Source organism: Branchiostoma lanceolatum, chromosome 8 (genome assembly GCF_035083965.1).
Source record: "Branchiostoma lanceolatum isolate klBraLanc5 chromosome 8, klBraLanc5.hap2, whole genome shotgun sequence".
NCBI classification, from domain to species: Eukaryota; Metazoa; Chordata; class Leptocardii; order Amphioxiformes; family Branchiostomatidae; genus Branchiostoma; species Branchiostoma lanceolatum.
In genome coordinates this window covers 9,201,160-9,217,941 of record NC_089729.1, presented here as the reverse complement: position 1 = coordinate 9,217,941, position 16,782 = coordinate 9,201,160, and the positions used below count along the sequence as shown (strand labels likewise).

Here is a 16,782-nt window from a genome sequence, read left to right as displayed (position 1 = left end):
CTGCGTCTCAGTGGAAGTAGAACGTATTAAAGGGTTGGGACGTGGCCAAAAAGTGGCCGGTCTTACGGCCGAAGTGTTTCCTTCATAACCAAGTAAACGCACTTTGTTAAATGCCAGTTATTGCAATTGTCTGACAGTCCCCATAACAGCACCTTTTCAATCACGGTGTAAGTGTCCAACTGCCGCCCCAATTTCCCCGTTCAACCCGCGGATCAATACTCCCCATCACGGGATAACATGCTCCCAGCTCAGCATCGATTTTACGCAAACCCGGCGGGAATTCACTTCGGAGATTTCTCATTTTTTTCCACGCGAAAAGCTCTTCGTTTATGAAAAGGTCTGGCTGCTCGCGCAGTCATGGCGTATCGCGCCGCTCCGGTTTAGTAAAGCGGTAAAGAATGATTACCAGGGGCTGCGAGGATGCGAGCTCTCTTATCTCCGGCAGCCGGCTTTGCTTTCAGAACGGTCCTAACCACACGGCGGTCCCGATCATCTGCTAAAGATGGTGATTATGGAGTAGCGTATGCTCAGTGAGCAAAGCACAGGGAGTGAGTGAGTGAGTGTGAGCGTAGGGGACGTAATGTGCAGAAGGAAACACAAGCTTCCCAACCTTTATTTAGTACAAGTGTGGAAGTTTCAGAAGTTAGGACAGGCGCTAGTTAGTTTCAGATGATGTTTCCTCTTGTTATGTGTTGTGTGTCTTGCGGAAGCAATTCACCACTCGCTGCGATACCCAAGTTCAAGGGAGTATTAAATCTTAAAGTATCAACAGAAATGAGACGTAAGGCGTTGATCAAAGAAGCACCAGCTTCCCCAACCTTTATTTGGTACAGGTTTGCAAGGTTAAGATGTGGCTGCTATACGAAGGGGTTCCCACACCTGTCTCAAACGGAAGTCAATATACATTCCGGCGAAGGAAAGGAAATCAGCAGGAAATGGGTCAGTGATTAACTGAAAGACGTCATACTACGGTCATCAAGAATCACCCCTCTGAGGGATTACATATGCGGAAGTGTGATGCATGATGTAATCTGCATATTTATGGCTTTATTTCGACATGTAATTTGATACTTTAAGCTTTAATGCTTCCTTGAACAGGTTTCTGGAGTAGCGCAATGGGTGGTAAATTGTTTCCGCAGGAAACGCAGCCCATAACAAGAGGAAACAGGGGTTTGAAGCTGCCTCACGCCTTTGGGAAGCTGCGTGCGTAATTAAGGTTGAAATAGAAAGTAGATGAGCTGTTTAACAGGTCCGGATACAGCACTGTAAAGAACGCACCAAACGACATGACTGTCAAACAGCTACCCCTCCACAACTGTTTGAAACAGAGGGATGTCGGGAAAGTTGATGAAGGAAGGGTCAGGAGTTTAATGGCCCGCGCGGGAGCGCTGAGTAAGTACGCACGGACGACATAATGGCCGAGAGGGTCAGAGGTCAGGAGGTGATGGCCTCTTCCATCAGTCTAATGGCGACCATTCCGTCCCCACGCTCCCGCCAGGAAGGATCTCCCCGGATTAACCGCCTTTACTGGGATCTTTTTCCCATTACATCTCTCACAACATCCCTTCTCCAAGGCACAAACGCGCCGTTTAGGTTCAGAGCGCCTGGCCAAGTAGGCGGACTGTGTCAGACCTGTAGCCACAACTCAGGAATCCGCGCACATCATGGCCCCAGACGGGAGATTATGGCAGACGTCAAGTCTGAGTTAGTTAGGTAATGCATAGTAGAAGAAAGCGGCTTAAGATATTTAACAGTCATTATTGGCTACACCACAAGTGATCGTACGTGCTGCACTTTAACGTGACGGTTATTCATTAGACCACCAAGTACTTTCTGTGTCGGTTCTGGCACTTTGAATGAGAGACACTCTGTCTACATGTACAGTCAGAAAGGACTGAATGTCATATCAAAATTCAAAACAACGCGAAAACTACATCATTCTGAAACTCATAAAAGTAGAGCAACCAAAACCAAAACACTTATCATCGTCCCCTACGTGGACTTGCATCAGCTGTTATCAACAGTGACAAATAGTATGTCGCAATTATTATTTGTCACAAATCCTGAGTTCTAAATCAAAGAGTTGCCATTAGATATCGCATTGCCAGAACGGTTTGAGCGATGTAACGGTATTACGGCCTACAGCACTTCCCGTTATGACGCGGAACGTCGTGATACGCATCTCCACGTCCTTGGTGCTGAACGGCCATCCGTCCAACATCCGCGCACGGCTAAGACCTGCCCAAGCTGCAATCGTAATTTTATGGACAAACTGCGTGTTCGAACAGGATAACATAAGACAGCTCGATGTATGCTTGACTCTACTTTACGAGGTAAAGCTGATGTAGATGTCTCCATCTTAATATTATAGGGATACCGAGTTAGCGATCTGCGGCTGACGCAAAACTACCGCTAGGCATAGAAGGGAAAAGTGAACGTATGGATGGGATATTGTTGATCTTTATCTTCCATGCTATAATATAACAGCTACGATATATCACTGTTTATGCCCAAATACGCATTTTGTGTGGTGTTCTAACAGTTAACAGTCCCGTGTTCGGATGACGAGGTTAGAATCCAAATCCACACATCAAAGATCTTAATCCCGATGAAAAATTGACTCCTTTTCGTGTTCTTGTCTGTTAAATCTACTACATATTGTCCGTCCACATTTCAGTACATCGATGACATGTTCGCCAGCATGCAGTGCCGTATCCTGTTGTACACGTGTGCTATTCTGTCCGCCAGGGTCCTGTCCAGGTGAATCCTGGGCGGCACGGCGGGCAGTAGTCCGGCCAGCGGCTCGTGGTCAGCCACGGTCCGCAGAAGGAACTCCGCCGCCCCGGTACCGAGACTGTACAACTCCTCCACTCGCTTCACTGTCGATCTCCGGAACAAACACATCTTCTCCAACATAGTTCTGTACATTTGTAAAAGGAGAAGTTAGTGAACAGAAATTTACGTAGAAAATGTCACATAAAACACTAGTACTCTGAAGTGCAAAGTTCTGCTACGCTCTGTTTTGTCTATTGCAGTCTACAGATGGTACACCTCTAAAACGTCCTTTGTGGTGTCAGCTTTTGTTTGCAAATTTTGATTCCTTGTTAGCTTTTTAAGTGCACCCTACATGTATCTATTCACTCTGCCAATTTTCTATACGCTGACGCTCTACCAGACAGGAGCGAGTCTCCTTGGGCGCTGGTTAACCCACATGCCCATGTGCTCGTCACTCAGAGCTGAGGCGTCATTTTGACGACCACCATAGTGGACAAATTTTCCAGATTTCTTTTGTTGAACTCCGCTGAGCCGGAGTGACCACGACTCTACGCCGATCGAACGGCGGCAGTAAGCTACGGAAATCGATCTTGACCGTGAGTAAGTACCATTAAGGGGAATCCAATAAGTGGCTAACGATTTACAAAACCTACTTGGTCAGCTTTAGACAAGTGGCTTTAATTTAACCCTTCCGTCCGATAGTTTATGGCTCAGGGTACTGTGACTAATGTCAGCTGACTTCCAGCCCTGTTCACAGTCTACGGCGTGCTGAGGTCTGTTCCACACATGCAGACCGAGTCATCCCCATCAAACTCATTTCACCCGGAAATCACGGCAAAGTGGCTCAATATTGAACAACGCCATTTGGTAGAACGTTGGTTAAGAATACGTACCGGAGAACTGGCTATTTGCAAGTGTTTGGCTTTGCCTTACAGGGCTACGTGGGTTTAGACACGATTTTTTGTCAACTCTTCGGGGTACCGCACAACATACGGAAATCGTATCTTAAGTTCCCTGCACGATAATACCGCACAGTTTTACATGGTCAGTGCTCTGGTACACATTGTAGACCAACTTTCTACCAAATGGCGTTGTCCAAATCCCATTCAGTATTGAGACCTCGGTACCGTGCTACATTGTACATCGGAAACTATTCACAACACCCGCACTGACTGCTTTTTGCAGAATGAACATGAGAAGGTGTTCGGACCCTTACCTGTGGAAGCGGGTGAATCTGCCGCCGTTTTTCCTTTCCTTAAGCAACATGTACCCGTCGATAAGTCCACTTTCGTTGTCTAAAGATTTAGAAAGAGAAAATTGGTTTGTTTCGAAGTGGTGTGGTGTGCTTAGTTTTGTTTTATGTTGTGTTGTGTTGCGTTGTGTTGTGTTGTGTTGTGTTGGGTCGTGTTGTATTTTTCGTCGACCATTCAGCACTTTTCTGCAAGTTTGCTGTTTAATTCTTCTTTAATTCATGTCTTTTTTTGTCACACACATCTCCACACACAATCCTTCCGGTGCGTTTCTGCGTCATAACCTTTTGATAACAATTACCAAGAGCGTGGTCAAAAATAGCCCTTGTTGAATGACCATAGACATACCTCTACTCTCTACATTCATTTGACCATGGTACCAAGCCTTTTATATTTGATGTATCCAAGCGTAGAACATCATAAAACGCCCTTTTAGATGTCCCGTAGTTGACCCTTGAAATTGTTGTTGTACGGCCATAATACGACGTGTTTATGAGCTGCAGTTTCTCACCTATTAGCCAGATGGCGCCATTGTGTTGGGACTTTTGGAGGTTGTGGATGTATTTCCTCATCTGGACCGGGTCGTTGTTGAGGTCGGCTGCGTCTTGGTTTGACGCCACTCTGACAGTATTGCAAATAGTAGAGCAACACATTTAAGACAGAGGAAAAGGTGGGAAGACGACATAAAAGAATGGACGGGACTAAGCCCAGCTGAAGCAATGAGAGCGGCGGAGGACAGATAGTGCGCCTATGACCCACAAAGAGGTCAATGGACAAAGAGGTCAATGGATAGGTGAGGTGAGGTGAGGCGAGAGCAACACATTTAAGCAACACACGCATTTCTACAACATAAACCATTTGGTACCGTTAATAATATGTAAGCGTATTTCACTGTGCTACTTTTATTTTTAAACTTAACGGTTCCAGCAAGCGGACTCACCGAAGAAGCTAGTCTGTAATAACCCTTTTCGCGTATCTATCGGCACAGGCAAAAAATGATGAATGAATTTAATCAAGGCCATCGCACAGTGTTTAACGCCTGGCTTAAACAGAGTCCTGACAGTGATCTGTTTTGAAGGGAGGAACAGTCACATTGATCAATGAGCGGTACTGCATCTGCCTTGAGGCGTGCTGGCGCCTTTCTACATGACTGAATTTGCCGTGCAATATTTCAGGCACTGTCACATACAAGTCAAGCAGTTACGTAGATAGATCGGTGAACGGTTTGGTATAATAGACTACATGATTTACTGTCTTGATGTACTAAGTCAATGTAGAGCTTACTAGATAAAAGCAAGGAGGTAAAGCCTCGCGCGAATTCTCGCATGCCGTAGTCTCGCGTGAACCGTAGACAAAAAGTAGCAAACCTGACCTGTCCGAGTTGGCGGTGATGTAATCCAGGATAATCAGGTCGCTCCACTGTACCAGCTCCTGCAGCTGCAGTTCCCCCATGGCCAGCAGGCGGCGGTCCTGTCCCGACACCTCTCCCTCCAGAAGAGGAACGGGCATCTTCCCTCTGGTTATGATACACACGATAAATGTAGAAATGGACTCGCAAGTGCAGCCATGGTGAAACATGACATAGTGTTTGATAATGTTATCCCACGGCACGTAACCTCCATTAACATCAATCCGCCGGGTAACATAAACCCGCCACTTTGAAAAACGGTGGGTTTGAGAGATCTCTAGTGCAGCACGTATTTTTTCGGGGTGGCGGAGTAATGTATCCTGGCGGAGTTATGTTAGTAGACGTTAGATCATTGGTTATCTTACTTTGTATATCTGCAGATAAAATCTTCAGACTACTCGTTCGACATCCATCGCATTTCTAAACTGACGGAAGAAAATTGCTACGTAAAATTAAATCAACTGTTCAAAACCAATACAATTTTTATGTTCTATCCAGTTGTAGAAATTTACTTGGCTGTAAATATATAGTTTACCAGGTCCTGGATGCCTAACTTGCATCAATGTATCAGACTGGTACTCTGCTGTTTCTTTGGTGGTAAAAGCGCAAAAAATCATCTTCATCATTACATTTTGAAACCAGGAATGAAAGGAAAGTTGATACCTCTGCAAACCGTCTATCCAGCGGATGAGCGCCACCAGGACGCCCTGTTCCCATTGCATTTGGGGCAGCAGGGGGCCGACACGTAGCCACAGCGGTGCAGTACCGTTCACTACCGCAAGGACGACAGGTGGTACATGGTCTATGCCCAGCAGACGACCCAGGTAGTACGAGTACAACTCGCCTTTGGGCAAGACAAATGACGTACATGTGTCAGATTTTACGTTGAATACATGTGTTTCAGTGTTTACAGCCCAAGCTGCCCAAGACGACCACTCAGGGTCCGACAAAATCTGGTCTACAGTACATGGCCGTGGACAGGTGGTCAATATAGACAGGAGTCTTAATGCTTGTGTCAATGGGAAAATCATATTAAGAACCACCAAAAATAGTCTCATTGGCCAGGCGGCCACCTCATGTAGAGGTGGTCACTTGTACAGGCTCGACTGTAGTTACTCCCTCACTAGTCACGAAAAAGCGTTTCAGTATATTTTTGACAAAATAAGTGAATGACAATGATATCATGAGGTCACTGTACATAGTCCACATTGATATTGATGTATCTTCAACGTATGGCCATGACTATTTACACTACAGTCCACCGGCTGTCTGCCTACCCTGGATCTGCAGTGTGAACGGGTGCCTGTACCGTGCGCAGACCGTGGACCCGTCAGTCAGACGCACGTATTTGTTCTTGCCCTGTCCGCACGTCCGCCATGTTGCCCAGTGCATGGACGTCACCTGTGACTTCCTTGTCCTGTCCATCCAGGCGTCAGCCTCGACCTCGCTGAATCCTGGGGTGTACATGAGGGTATACGCCGATACGTTTCACTAGTCTCTGCCAGACTAGGTACCCTGGCGGCTCTGGGGAGACCTCCTATATATATAATATACAAGAAAATACGTCCTCCCCAGAATCGCCGCGGCTACCCTGACTATAGGACTGATACTTTGCCGGGATGGTTTGGTCACCATAGGGTTTCATGTGCCTGCTTTCATTTTACTTTCAACCCATTTAGTGTACTTCAAACTGTATTTCTTGAAGCATTTCAATCTACAGTTACGTTAGTCGATAAATTAGTTCTAGTACTGTTAGCAAAATGATTTTGACGTTTGAAAAAAAACCTTTAGGAAGGGCGTCCTCTAGTTCTCTCGACCAGAAGATGTCGTCCTCGACGATAGGAAAACCGTGTCGGTTCTCCAGTGTGACCCTCCTCTCCCTCGCGGAGTGCTGTTCTCCTGTTGGTCCTATCGTAGCGCGGGTCGGTTTGGCAGTGATAGGTTTCGTGAGGATGCCTCTCTGGTGTGTTGGGTTCTCTGTGAAAACCGACGCTGACTCCATAATATTGGGTCTTCCTCTTCTGGTCTCCTCAGTCTGTGCGCGTGTACAGAAGATCATGAACGTATCCGTGAAACAAAAGACAAGGCGAGAACGACTATTGTAAGTTACATAAAAGCAATGTCGACCCCAACACATGTTTATTTGACACTCGTGGATTTGTACTAAAAGATTCAAGTGAAGAAGGAATTCATATCATGTTACGTATTACTGCTCTGGTGAAAATCTAGTATTCTTATCTTGCTTTTCGTTCCTGTATATATCATTTATTTCAACACCATCTGACAGGCTTACGACTATATCATATCAGTCTGGTCATCGTGTATACATTATCTAGCAAAATTTGAACAAATGGATGCAGAAGTCATCAGAAGAGAAGGGATATGACGTCAGAATTGTGCCGCCATTTTGTACACCATACTACGATAATTTACAAGCAGGCATGTGGGGGAAAGAATGTGATTTCTAACAGCGGGCCCTTTCAACTAAGATTACAGTTAACATGTAAGCGATGCATTAGAATAAAGGCTTACCTGCTCAAATGTCTGTGCCATGAGGTACACTGCTGGCACCGTTACCAACACGTACACACATATCAGAAGCAGACCCAGTTGAGGCGCTAAAGTCCCTCTCCCTCCAGCCTCTCTATAGTTACCTTGCTGGTATAATTTCATGTCAAAGGCGAATCACTGAACGTATCGCAGAGCAAGTCAAATCGTGCAGGCCAGTGGCCCGATGTGTGTTAAAATGGCGTGACATGTTCGATCGGCCCTATTGCCTGGGGCAGACATCAGGTACACAAATACATGTACAACAGATGGGGCGGCCGTTTGGCACCGCATCGGCATACAGCTTTTAATGTAAAAACAATTATGTGCACATGCAGGCATTACACACTAAAATACGAAATTTACAATACTAGTTCTATCAACACAAATTTGTAACTTTTCCTGGACGACTTAAGTTATTCTATCACTGACAAAACGAGTTAATCTTGATAATTACTTATCACCATTAACCATGTGTACAAATGAAAGCGAGCTGTTTACGTACAATACAATCAGAATTGCATTTCATGATTCTACATTGACATTGAATAGAATTGCCAAAGGGTAAAGCCTTGGATAAGTTTGACGCCGTTTTTTTTTGGCAACAAAACTGCAAAACTCAGAGTTCAGAGACTGGCTTCCACCACTCAGGAGTCAGATATCGGAGTCAGTTGGACGCGGAATTCCAACAAACTGGACACACCTATCTGCCGCACGAAGCGCCACAAAAACTCTGCTACCCCCTATATGACTGAACGGTTAAACAAATATGAATGAACACTTTCCTTCTCAAAGTCTTTCTTTAATACCAGAATGAACAGACGACTACATATATATATGTACTGTAAATAGTGATGTCAATGTAATTTCGTCAACTCTAGCTCTTAATCTAGTTCTAAGTTGTTGAGAAGTTTTAAATATTCGCTTATGAGCAAAGTGTTAAAAAGTACTAGTACTCAATGTTTTAAATATGTAAATACCATTTTAATTCAGACTCTATCATCTAGAGTCTGCGAACGTGGTGTCCATCAGTCCATCAAGCTGCGCCTCCCGGCGCCCAATGTTATATTGCATTGTTAAGAAACACACGACATTTTAAAATGAAAGTCGGATTTACTCCATTGATAGACAACCAAACAAAAGCCCCGTTACATTAGCTCAACGTCTTTCGTGTTTATGAAATAGGATGTAAATTTAGATGTGATATATATACGTAGTCCTTCAGAATGTGACAATTTACAGGATATTCATACTCGACACCATTTATTGGTAAAATGCGTCGATGAAGGGTTATCATGCAGACGAATATCACAGAGGTGTCGTATTGCGACCGTGTAAGGTCTTACAGTGAGGACTAGTAGTGGTTGGTAATGCTAGCCTTAAGATAGAACACGGTAGCACATAAAAGAGTGTATTTTGAAGATACCTATATTCAATGGCCCCGTAATGTTCTCCTTTTCGGTGAATAATGTCTTAGACGCTATCGACGTTGGAGTGCCGGTACAGGAAATTTGATAACAAATAATGGAATGACGACGTCAATATCTCTTCATGATTGTATTGTATCCAATAAACCGTTAACATATGCTGTATCAATACCAGATGTATACCAGAAACATACTTGGTACCAAGTGAGTTTGTTGAGTTACATTCCACAATTGCTAGACTCCCAAAATCGATAAATACAGGAATAAGCATGAAACAGAAGGCTTGAATTCCCACCACATCTAATGTGCTTATTGACATCGTCGTTTGTTATTCCCTCCCTTTCCCCATCATTTGGTTTTATCGGACGTCAAACATAGATATGGTCTTGTTCTTTTAACTTCTGGAGTTAGCCACTACACCCCCACCGAGTGTACGTCCCACCTAGATGGCAGGCTGGTAAGGCTTGACTCACTGGGAGACGGACTGAGCGAACTCAAGCTGTCCGTGACATTGACAGAGGTCACCAGGTACTGGCAGATCGGACACTCGTCTGTGCTGTCGTGGGAGGGGCACATCCACACCCCGCTCTCGTTCCCAGCGTCCTCAGGTGGCAGGTGTAGGGGCGGAATGGAGGGCTTCTCTGTTGTTCTTGTTTCGTCACTGGGAAGAGAGAAAGATATCTAAAGACATCAGAAATGCGGCAAATTGCTTTAGATTTTCACACAACGTTATGTTGTTTTCTGTTGAGCAACACTCTTAGTAAATGTGACTCGGAAACATATTACACCATCATTCAGTGTTGTCATCATCCTGATGCAACTGAGGTTTTGTACAAAAATGTAGCAATAGAGATGACGAAAATGTAGCAATAGAGATGACGAAAACGATTCATACATTCTCTATTGTTAGAATCTTTCGAGAAAAGTAACGTTACTGAAGCAAAATTACCATATGACAGAGTCCTTGCTCCTTCTTCTTTTCGATCCGGTCACATTGTCGGAAAAATCTTTTTCTCCGAATAAGGGCATTGTGTCGGTTGCCAAGGCAACTGGATTAATGGTGCCGACGTCCATAGAAGCGTCTGCAGACATGTCTGATACCGCCTGCACCGAGATGCATCCTGGGTAAACCTGGTCTTCCAGTGGCTCAAAGATCGGGTCTTGTTTCATTCTGACAACTTCGTTACGACTTGTCTTTCTTGAGACCCGGCGCGAACGTCTTCTCTGCCGATACAACTTCATGTCGTTTCTTGTCAGGCTGAATATCCATCTCAGACGAAAATGTTTCCTATAGAGGACACATAATTGGAAACAACGAGTTGATGGTCATCCATGTTTACGCCTGTATAAACATTCTGGTTTGATCCGTTTGATCACACTTATGAAACTGTACAATAAAACCCACTAAAGCGCTAGAAAGCCTAACAGGTTTTTTTGTCTGATCTTTGTATCTGAGGTGTACAAACCCATGCTTCCAGTACATGTAGGCCCAGAGGATGCCCAGGAGCACGGTTGTCATGGCGACTACTGCACACGGCACCACCACCATGGCCACCAGCCAGGCCGACTCATGTTTCTTCTTTCTCTTTTTCGCTTTTTCCGCCTGTGGTGCGTATTTTACTGCATGTCGTCCGATATGCCAGGGTCTGAGTCTCCCTACCAACGATTCAAAACAAAGTGCAGTTTTACTCGCATTTGGCGCACACACGCACACACACACACACACACACACACACACACACACACACACACACACACACACACACACACACACACACACACACACACACACACATACACACAAGCGGTCGTGATGAGTCATTGAATGTATGGTGAAGATAACCACAACTCCATAGAACGACGTGTCTACAAGTAAGAAGGCAATTTTACACGGATGTAAGGCTTACAATATAGATGCCTTTTTCTCCTTGCCGACATGACGTCACGCTGCCCGTGAGGTGCGGCCTTGTCACCCCCGTGCTCCACCAGGAATGACGACCTGTGGTGCTTGATCATGTCATGGAAGGGGTTGCTGAGGAACAGGTTGTTGACATCGTGTTGGCGAACGTCTGCTACCTCGTCAGATATTCCTGAACAACACGTAGAGAAGTGATTTTTCAAGCACCTTTATAGCATCTAAACATTATAGTCTTTACTCTGTCTTCACCGGGAAATTTTCCGAGAGACTGACCAAAGAAGAAGACACCCACCGTGCTCGGATCGGCATGGCGGTGGGACACGGGCGACGAAGTTATGTAGGCTACTGTACGTTACATACCATTACAAAACCCCTGGCGACTGCAATACAGTCAAACCTGTATACTACCACCTCTACGTAAGGACCGTGTGCCGCCAGGCCAATGTGACTACTTTTTGGTATTATACCTTTTCACAGTGGAACAAGAATGACCACCTGTCCGCCTGGACCAGATTTTATTGGTGCCCTGTGTGTTATTCTTGGGCTGTTTTGTTTTGACTGTACTTACAAGTGTGAAGATAGAAGTAGCTTCCATTGCAGACTCCTTTCGGTTGTTTTCTTTTATGTTACCGTTTTTCTATTCCATGTTTTTCCGAGAAGGAGGGTATGACAATACTTACTCTCCGCCACATCTGGTCGATTGATCTCACGCAGTCTCAGGGCGATGTGAGGCCAGTCCACCTGGCGGCCCTCGCCATGTCGCCAGGCCCGCAGTCGGGATAAACAGTCGTCCGACGACTGGACACGAGGCTGGTCGTCGGGCGAGCCGAGGACGTCCTCTGGCAGCTCGAAGGTGACGACACGTAGCGCCGCCAGGAGGCGCCGGCACTCCGCGGGGGTGAGGTCGTTCGCTATCTCCACCCACTCCGCCTGCATTCGCTCTTCATTGTCTGAACAAATAGGAGCAATCTACAATGTAGATCTATGCTAGAATGTTTGTTTTATGAGTCCTCTTTTAATGCACAACTCCACGTTAGACCCGAAGTTTATATTATCACGACGACAGAGAAACAGAAAAACAGTACAAAAGTCTTTAAAAAAACAGTAGTTATTCCAGTAAAAGTCTCAGAGAGATTTTTAGGAATTTTAATGGTTGTAATTTATACTTCACTTACCTGATACAGCTAGGAAGAACCATGCGACGTTCAAGTACAGAATAGCCAGGTTCTTATGCAACATCATGGCGGTGTAGCTAAAGTAGCATCAACAACGCTATCATTACTGACTTGTGTTATCTTTTTCGTGGAAGATAGTGAAGACGACGGCCTCCTGATCTACGCTAGTTTGTTCACCCAGGGGATAGACAGAAGCCCTACCAGTGTGGCTGCCATTTGTTCTGTACGTGTTTATGTTCGAACAGCATATTTACGTGCTGTCTTCTTAGTAACGGCTAGAACATTGTTCGATGCCGGACGTCTAGAATGTCTCCTGAGATAGACAGTCATCGACGAAGATTTTAAAAAATGATGTTGATAAATGATCATTTTCAAAACGCCATTATCCTCTCATGATTTTGTTGATCCACGATTAGAGGAAAAGAAAGGATACTCCAGTATTTCACCTTTCTGAACCAGTGACCTACGGCAGGGCGTGTCCTTGGTGCTGAAATGCAAAATTTAAAACAGTCCCGTGCTTTGGAGCGTCGTACCTTGAGGATACCTTGAGGAAAGAAGGCAACGCGCCTTTTGTTGCCACCCTCGTCTCAGTCAACGTACTCCTTCTCTACACTAACCCCACCCGCCCGCCCCATGTACTCGTCCTTTCGAGTCTTATAACAGTACATCGTGTCTGCAGTTACAACTCTCTTCGGCAACGTATTCCACTGATTAATTGTTCTGACACTGAAAGGCTTTAACGGTCATCTAACGGCTCTGTATTCCATTGGTACCTGCGAACATCACCATCATGAAGTACAGACCCAATCACATGAGAAAGAAACACAGATTACTGTTCAGAGAAGCCACGGAGCCCCTACCCCTGTCATGATTATTTAGCAAGGAAGCACATTTTGTATTTCTCTGTGACGTTTAGAACACGTTACGTCATAGATCTCGGTGTTCTTTTGTTACGTCAAAAGGAACTTCATTCTCTTCGGGCGTTTGGAACACATAGAACATGGTGTTCGTTGGTTGCGGTGGTAACGCATTTTTGAAACAATAAGAACAAACCGTTAGACTTAGAGTTGGTGAAAGTTTTTACGCCCGTGATATCAGCTCATCCACGGTAAGACCTTGCAAAATCGACTCAGATGTGTTACAACTTTGAGATGGACGAGCCATGAAGAATTTATGTGCATTTTAAACATATTTCTGCTCTGCTTCTCAGAGAAACGATCCGTTAAATACATTGCTGAATTTGTAAAATCATAATCACTCGGCAGAGTGGTTAGCGACAGTGATTCTGAACCAAAAGCTCGTGATTCATTGTTTACTGCAATTATCTTCCCCCAACGAACCCCCAGCTCCATATCTTCATCTTTTTCTCCTTAATTTGACACATTCATTACCAGAAGCCGCCTGGTGCATGCTATGTCCGCACGGTCATGCCGCAGTCATGAGTTTGCCACAGTAGATTCAGATATTTAGTAACCATAATCTTTGCTCAGTACTTTATATATGTAGATGTACACTAATGTTTTCATTTTCTCATGCACTATTCCTATGTTCCCTTTATTGTGACACTTAACTATATCGCGGATTAGAGTTGAAATCTAACGTTACCCGACTCTGAGGGCTTGGCTAGAACTAAGTTATTAGATATACGAAGAGGAGCGACCGCTGGGCAAGTAGTCTGGCTATATGCATGTGTAACTGGTGTGAAAAAAATGAAGCCTATCCCAACACATCTACAGCCAAATGACTGGTCAAACCGTATCTGTACATTCCTAGTGAGTATTAATCAGTCTAATTGAGTCTCCAAAAAATTGTAGATAACGCTGTCTTCCTATTTTTTTATGTCCACTATATGGGGCTTATTTGTATTCGGAAACGCTCTCATCGCCCAAGCATAAAGTTTACTTAAAGTTGACGACGCAATCCCGAAATTGAAACATAATTCGATGCCGCACGTCTGAAAATGATGTAACTAAAAACTCATTTCAATACGCCACGCATTATCCACTTGTTATTTTGTAATGACCCATGCTTACAGAAAAAAGAAAGGATAACGCAGTATTTCACCTTCTTGAACCAGAGTGACCTTCGGTCGTGTTCTCTGTGGAGACGTCCTTGGTGCTGAAACGGTTCTACATTACAAGCTTGGTACCTGCGAGGACTACCATTATGAAAGACAACTCATTCACATGAGAAAGAGACACAGATTATCGTTCAGAGAAGCCACAGAAGTTTATCCTCCCACGCCATTTTTGTGGAGCAAGGAAGCACAATTCTCTGTGACGTTTGGAACACGTTACGTCATTGATCACAGTGTTCTTTTGTCATGTCAAAAAGAACGTCATTCTCCTTTCACGTTTCGAACAAATAGAACGCGGTGTTCGTTGGTTGCGCTGGTAACGCATTTTTCAAACAGAAAGAACAAACCGTTAGAGTTTGGTGAAGGACGAAAAAACAGTTCTTACGGCTGTGATATCAGCTCATCCACGGTAAGACGTTACAAAATCAAATCAGATGAAGCCATGTGTACGTTTTACAAACATTATAATCACTGAGATGAATATATTACTTGATATAGAAAATCAGAATCATTCGTCCGAGTGATTAGCGAGTGATTCTGAACCAAAAGTTCAAAAGGTAATTCATCGTTTACTGCAATTATCATCCCCAACGATTCGTATCTGTACATTTCTAGTGAGTATCAGTCTCATTGAGTCTTGTAGATACTGATGTCTCCATATTTATTTGATGCCCACCCATGGGGGCGTATTTATATTAGGAAACGCTCTCATCCGCATCGCCCAAGCATGGTTACCTAATGAAGACTAAACAGTTATTAGGACGACGTAATTCTGTAGCGAAATTAGGTCTATGATGACCAGGCTAACTCGTTTAGAAAATGATTATATTTCCTATTTCAAGCCTTCGTTTTGTAGCCATCCTTCTTTCTTACAAGTTTGTAACGAGCGTGAATGTTGGCACAGAACTTATCAGTCGCTGGATTGTCTCCGCCCTTGAGGTGCTGCCAAGAAATGTCGGTCCCGTTCAAGACCCACCTTGCCATGCCCTTGTCGTCGGTTGGCCGTGATTGACAGCATCATTATCGCCCGTAGATGTAAAGTAAACATCGCAGGTCGCTGACATGGTGTGATGTAGACTGAGTAGTTTATGTACGTTTGTCTCTGTGTGCTGGCAGCGGTAAAAGACATGGAAGGCCACCAGGAGTCAACATTAACTCTGGCAGCCACCTCTGTTCCGAGAGCGGGGGGAACAGTGGCAGTCAGGAACGGAAAGATATCAACACACACATGATCGATCAACACTGGTGTGCGCCATACTTCTTGTTGACGCCGAAAACTAGTGAAAACGAAAAAGGATAGCCAAAGCGCGGAGGCTGAACCGCCGTGGTTGTAGGAACCTTCCGATCCTCCTGACAAGTTGCTTGTCCTCGCCTCCTGGCCCGTTCTTGTCACCTTCCTACTATTTGCTCTCCCCAGTCTTCTGGGGCGACTCCGTGGCGACACTGTGATGGTTGGGGATGAGTGATGGGCGGGGGCACTTGTTTGTCAAATCACCGAGCACCGGACGGCTTGATGATTATTTTCAGAAAACTTCTGAGGCATGCCAAGCCCGCGAATGCTCCGAAGTTTTGCGGGGTGAAAGTGGTGTTGGGGGACATCCGCTTGCAATCGATACCCGGGCACTTTGGCACCAATTTGCTTCTTAATCGCCCCAAGACAAAACTTGGCCGGAAAAGTCATTAGCGCCCGTCCCAGTATGTATATATACGTTTCCCCTACCTAACAATACACACGTGTGTTTGGTCGTACTTGCCTGTGCCATTACCCACATGTTGTACTGCGGACATGTGGCACAGAAACACAAATGTCAAACCCGGATTCTTCTTTACTTTTGCTTTTCCGCTTGTCCAACTTTTCCGCTGCGATCCCCCGCAATGTCAACACAATCTAAGGATTAGTAGTCGTAAGGAAAGTAGGCGGTAACCGTGACTAACATTCCCTATCACCTAACCCTGGATAAGAATTGGGAGCGGAAATGTTGTTTTCCTCTGTCGAAAGGGATACAAACACAGCTCGGTGGGGTCCGGGGAGCGTGAAAACGATCTACCCGCTAATTGAAGAAAATACAAACTGTGCGCTCCGACTTCTGTGCTTGGACCGACCGCCCGCGTTCCGATGTACTGTTTTGCAAACACTCTCCCCATGCATCTATCCCCAAAACCAACTAACGAGGTCCTTTCACTGTGAAGTGCCATACAAATGCT

General features: G+C 45.0%; 2 protein-coding genes across 3 annotated transcripts; both read right to left on the bottom strand.

Moving 5' to 3' along the window:
- Window positions 1–2,442: 2,442 nt before the first annotated feature.
- On the bottom strand, window positions 2,443–7,986 carry LOC136440619 (four-jointed box protein 1-like). The gene is made up of 8 exons (XM_066436696.1): window positions 7,966–7,986; window positions 7,219–7,468; window positions 6,711–6,887; window positions 6,097–6,391; window positions 5,398–5,541; window positions 4,537–4,646; window positions 3,992–4,070; window positions 2,443–2,920 (listed from the first exon to the last, which is right to left on the bottom strand). Exons 1-8 carry the CDS (start codon window positions 7,984–7,986, stop codon window positions 2,674–2,676), a joined length of 1,323 nt encoding a protein of 440 aa, XP_066292793.1. The 3' UTR covers window positions 2,443–2,673.
- Window positions 7,987–9,522: 1,536 nt separating this feature from the next.
- On the bottom strand, window positions 9,523–14,793 carry LOC136439973 (uncharacterized). 2 transcript variants are annotated; one of them, XM_066435688.1, is made up of 6 exons: window positions 14,565–14,793; window positions 12,006–12,275; window positions 11,315–11,497; window positions 10,874–11,063; window positions 10,357–10,695; window positions 9,523–10,068 (listed from the first exon to the last, which is right to left on the bottom strand). In XM_066435688.1, exons 2-6 carry the CDS (start codon window positions 12,259–12,261, stop codon window positions 9,822–9,824), a joined length of 1,215 nt encoding a protein of 404 aa, XP_066291785.1. In that variant the 5' UTR covers window positions 12,262–12,275; window positions 14,565–14,793; the 3' UTR covers window positions 9,523–9,821. The 2 variants fall into 2 exon arrangements, with proteins under 2 accessions (XP_066291785.1, XP_066291784.1); XM_066435687.1 differs by lacking the exon at window positions 14,565–14,793 and adding an exon at window positions 12,501–13,093.
- Window positions 14,794–16,782: the final 1,989 nt, after the last annotated feature.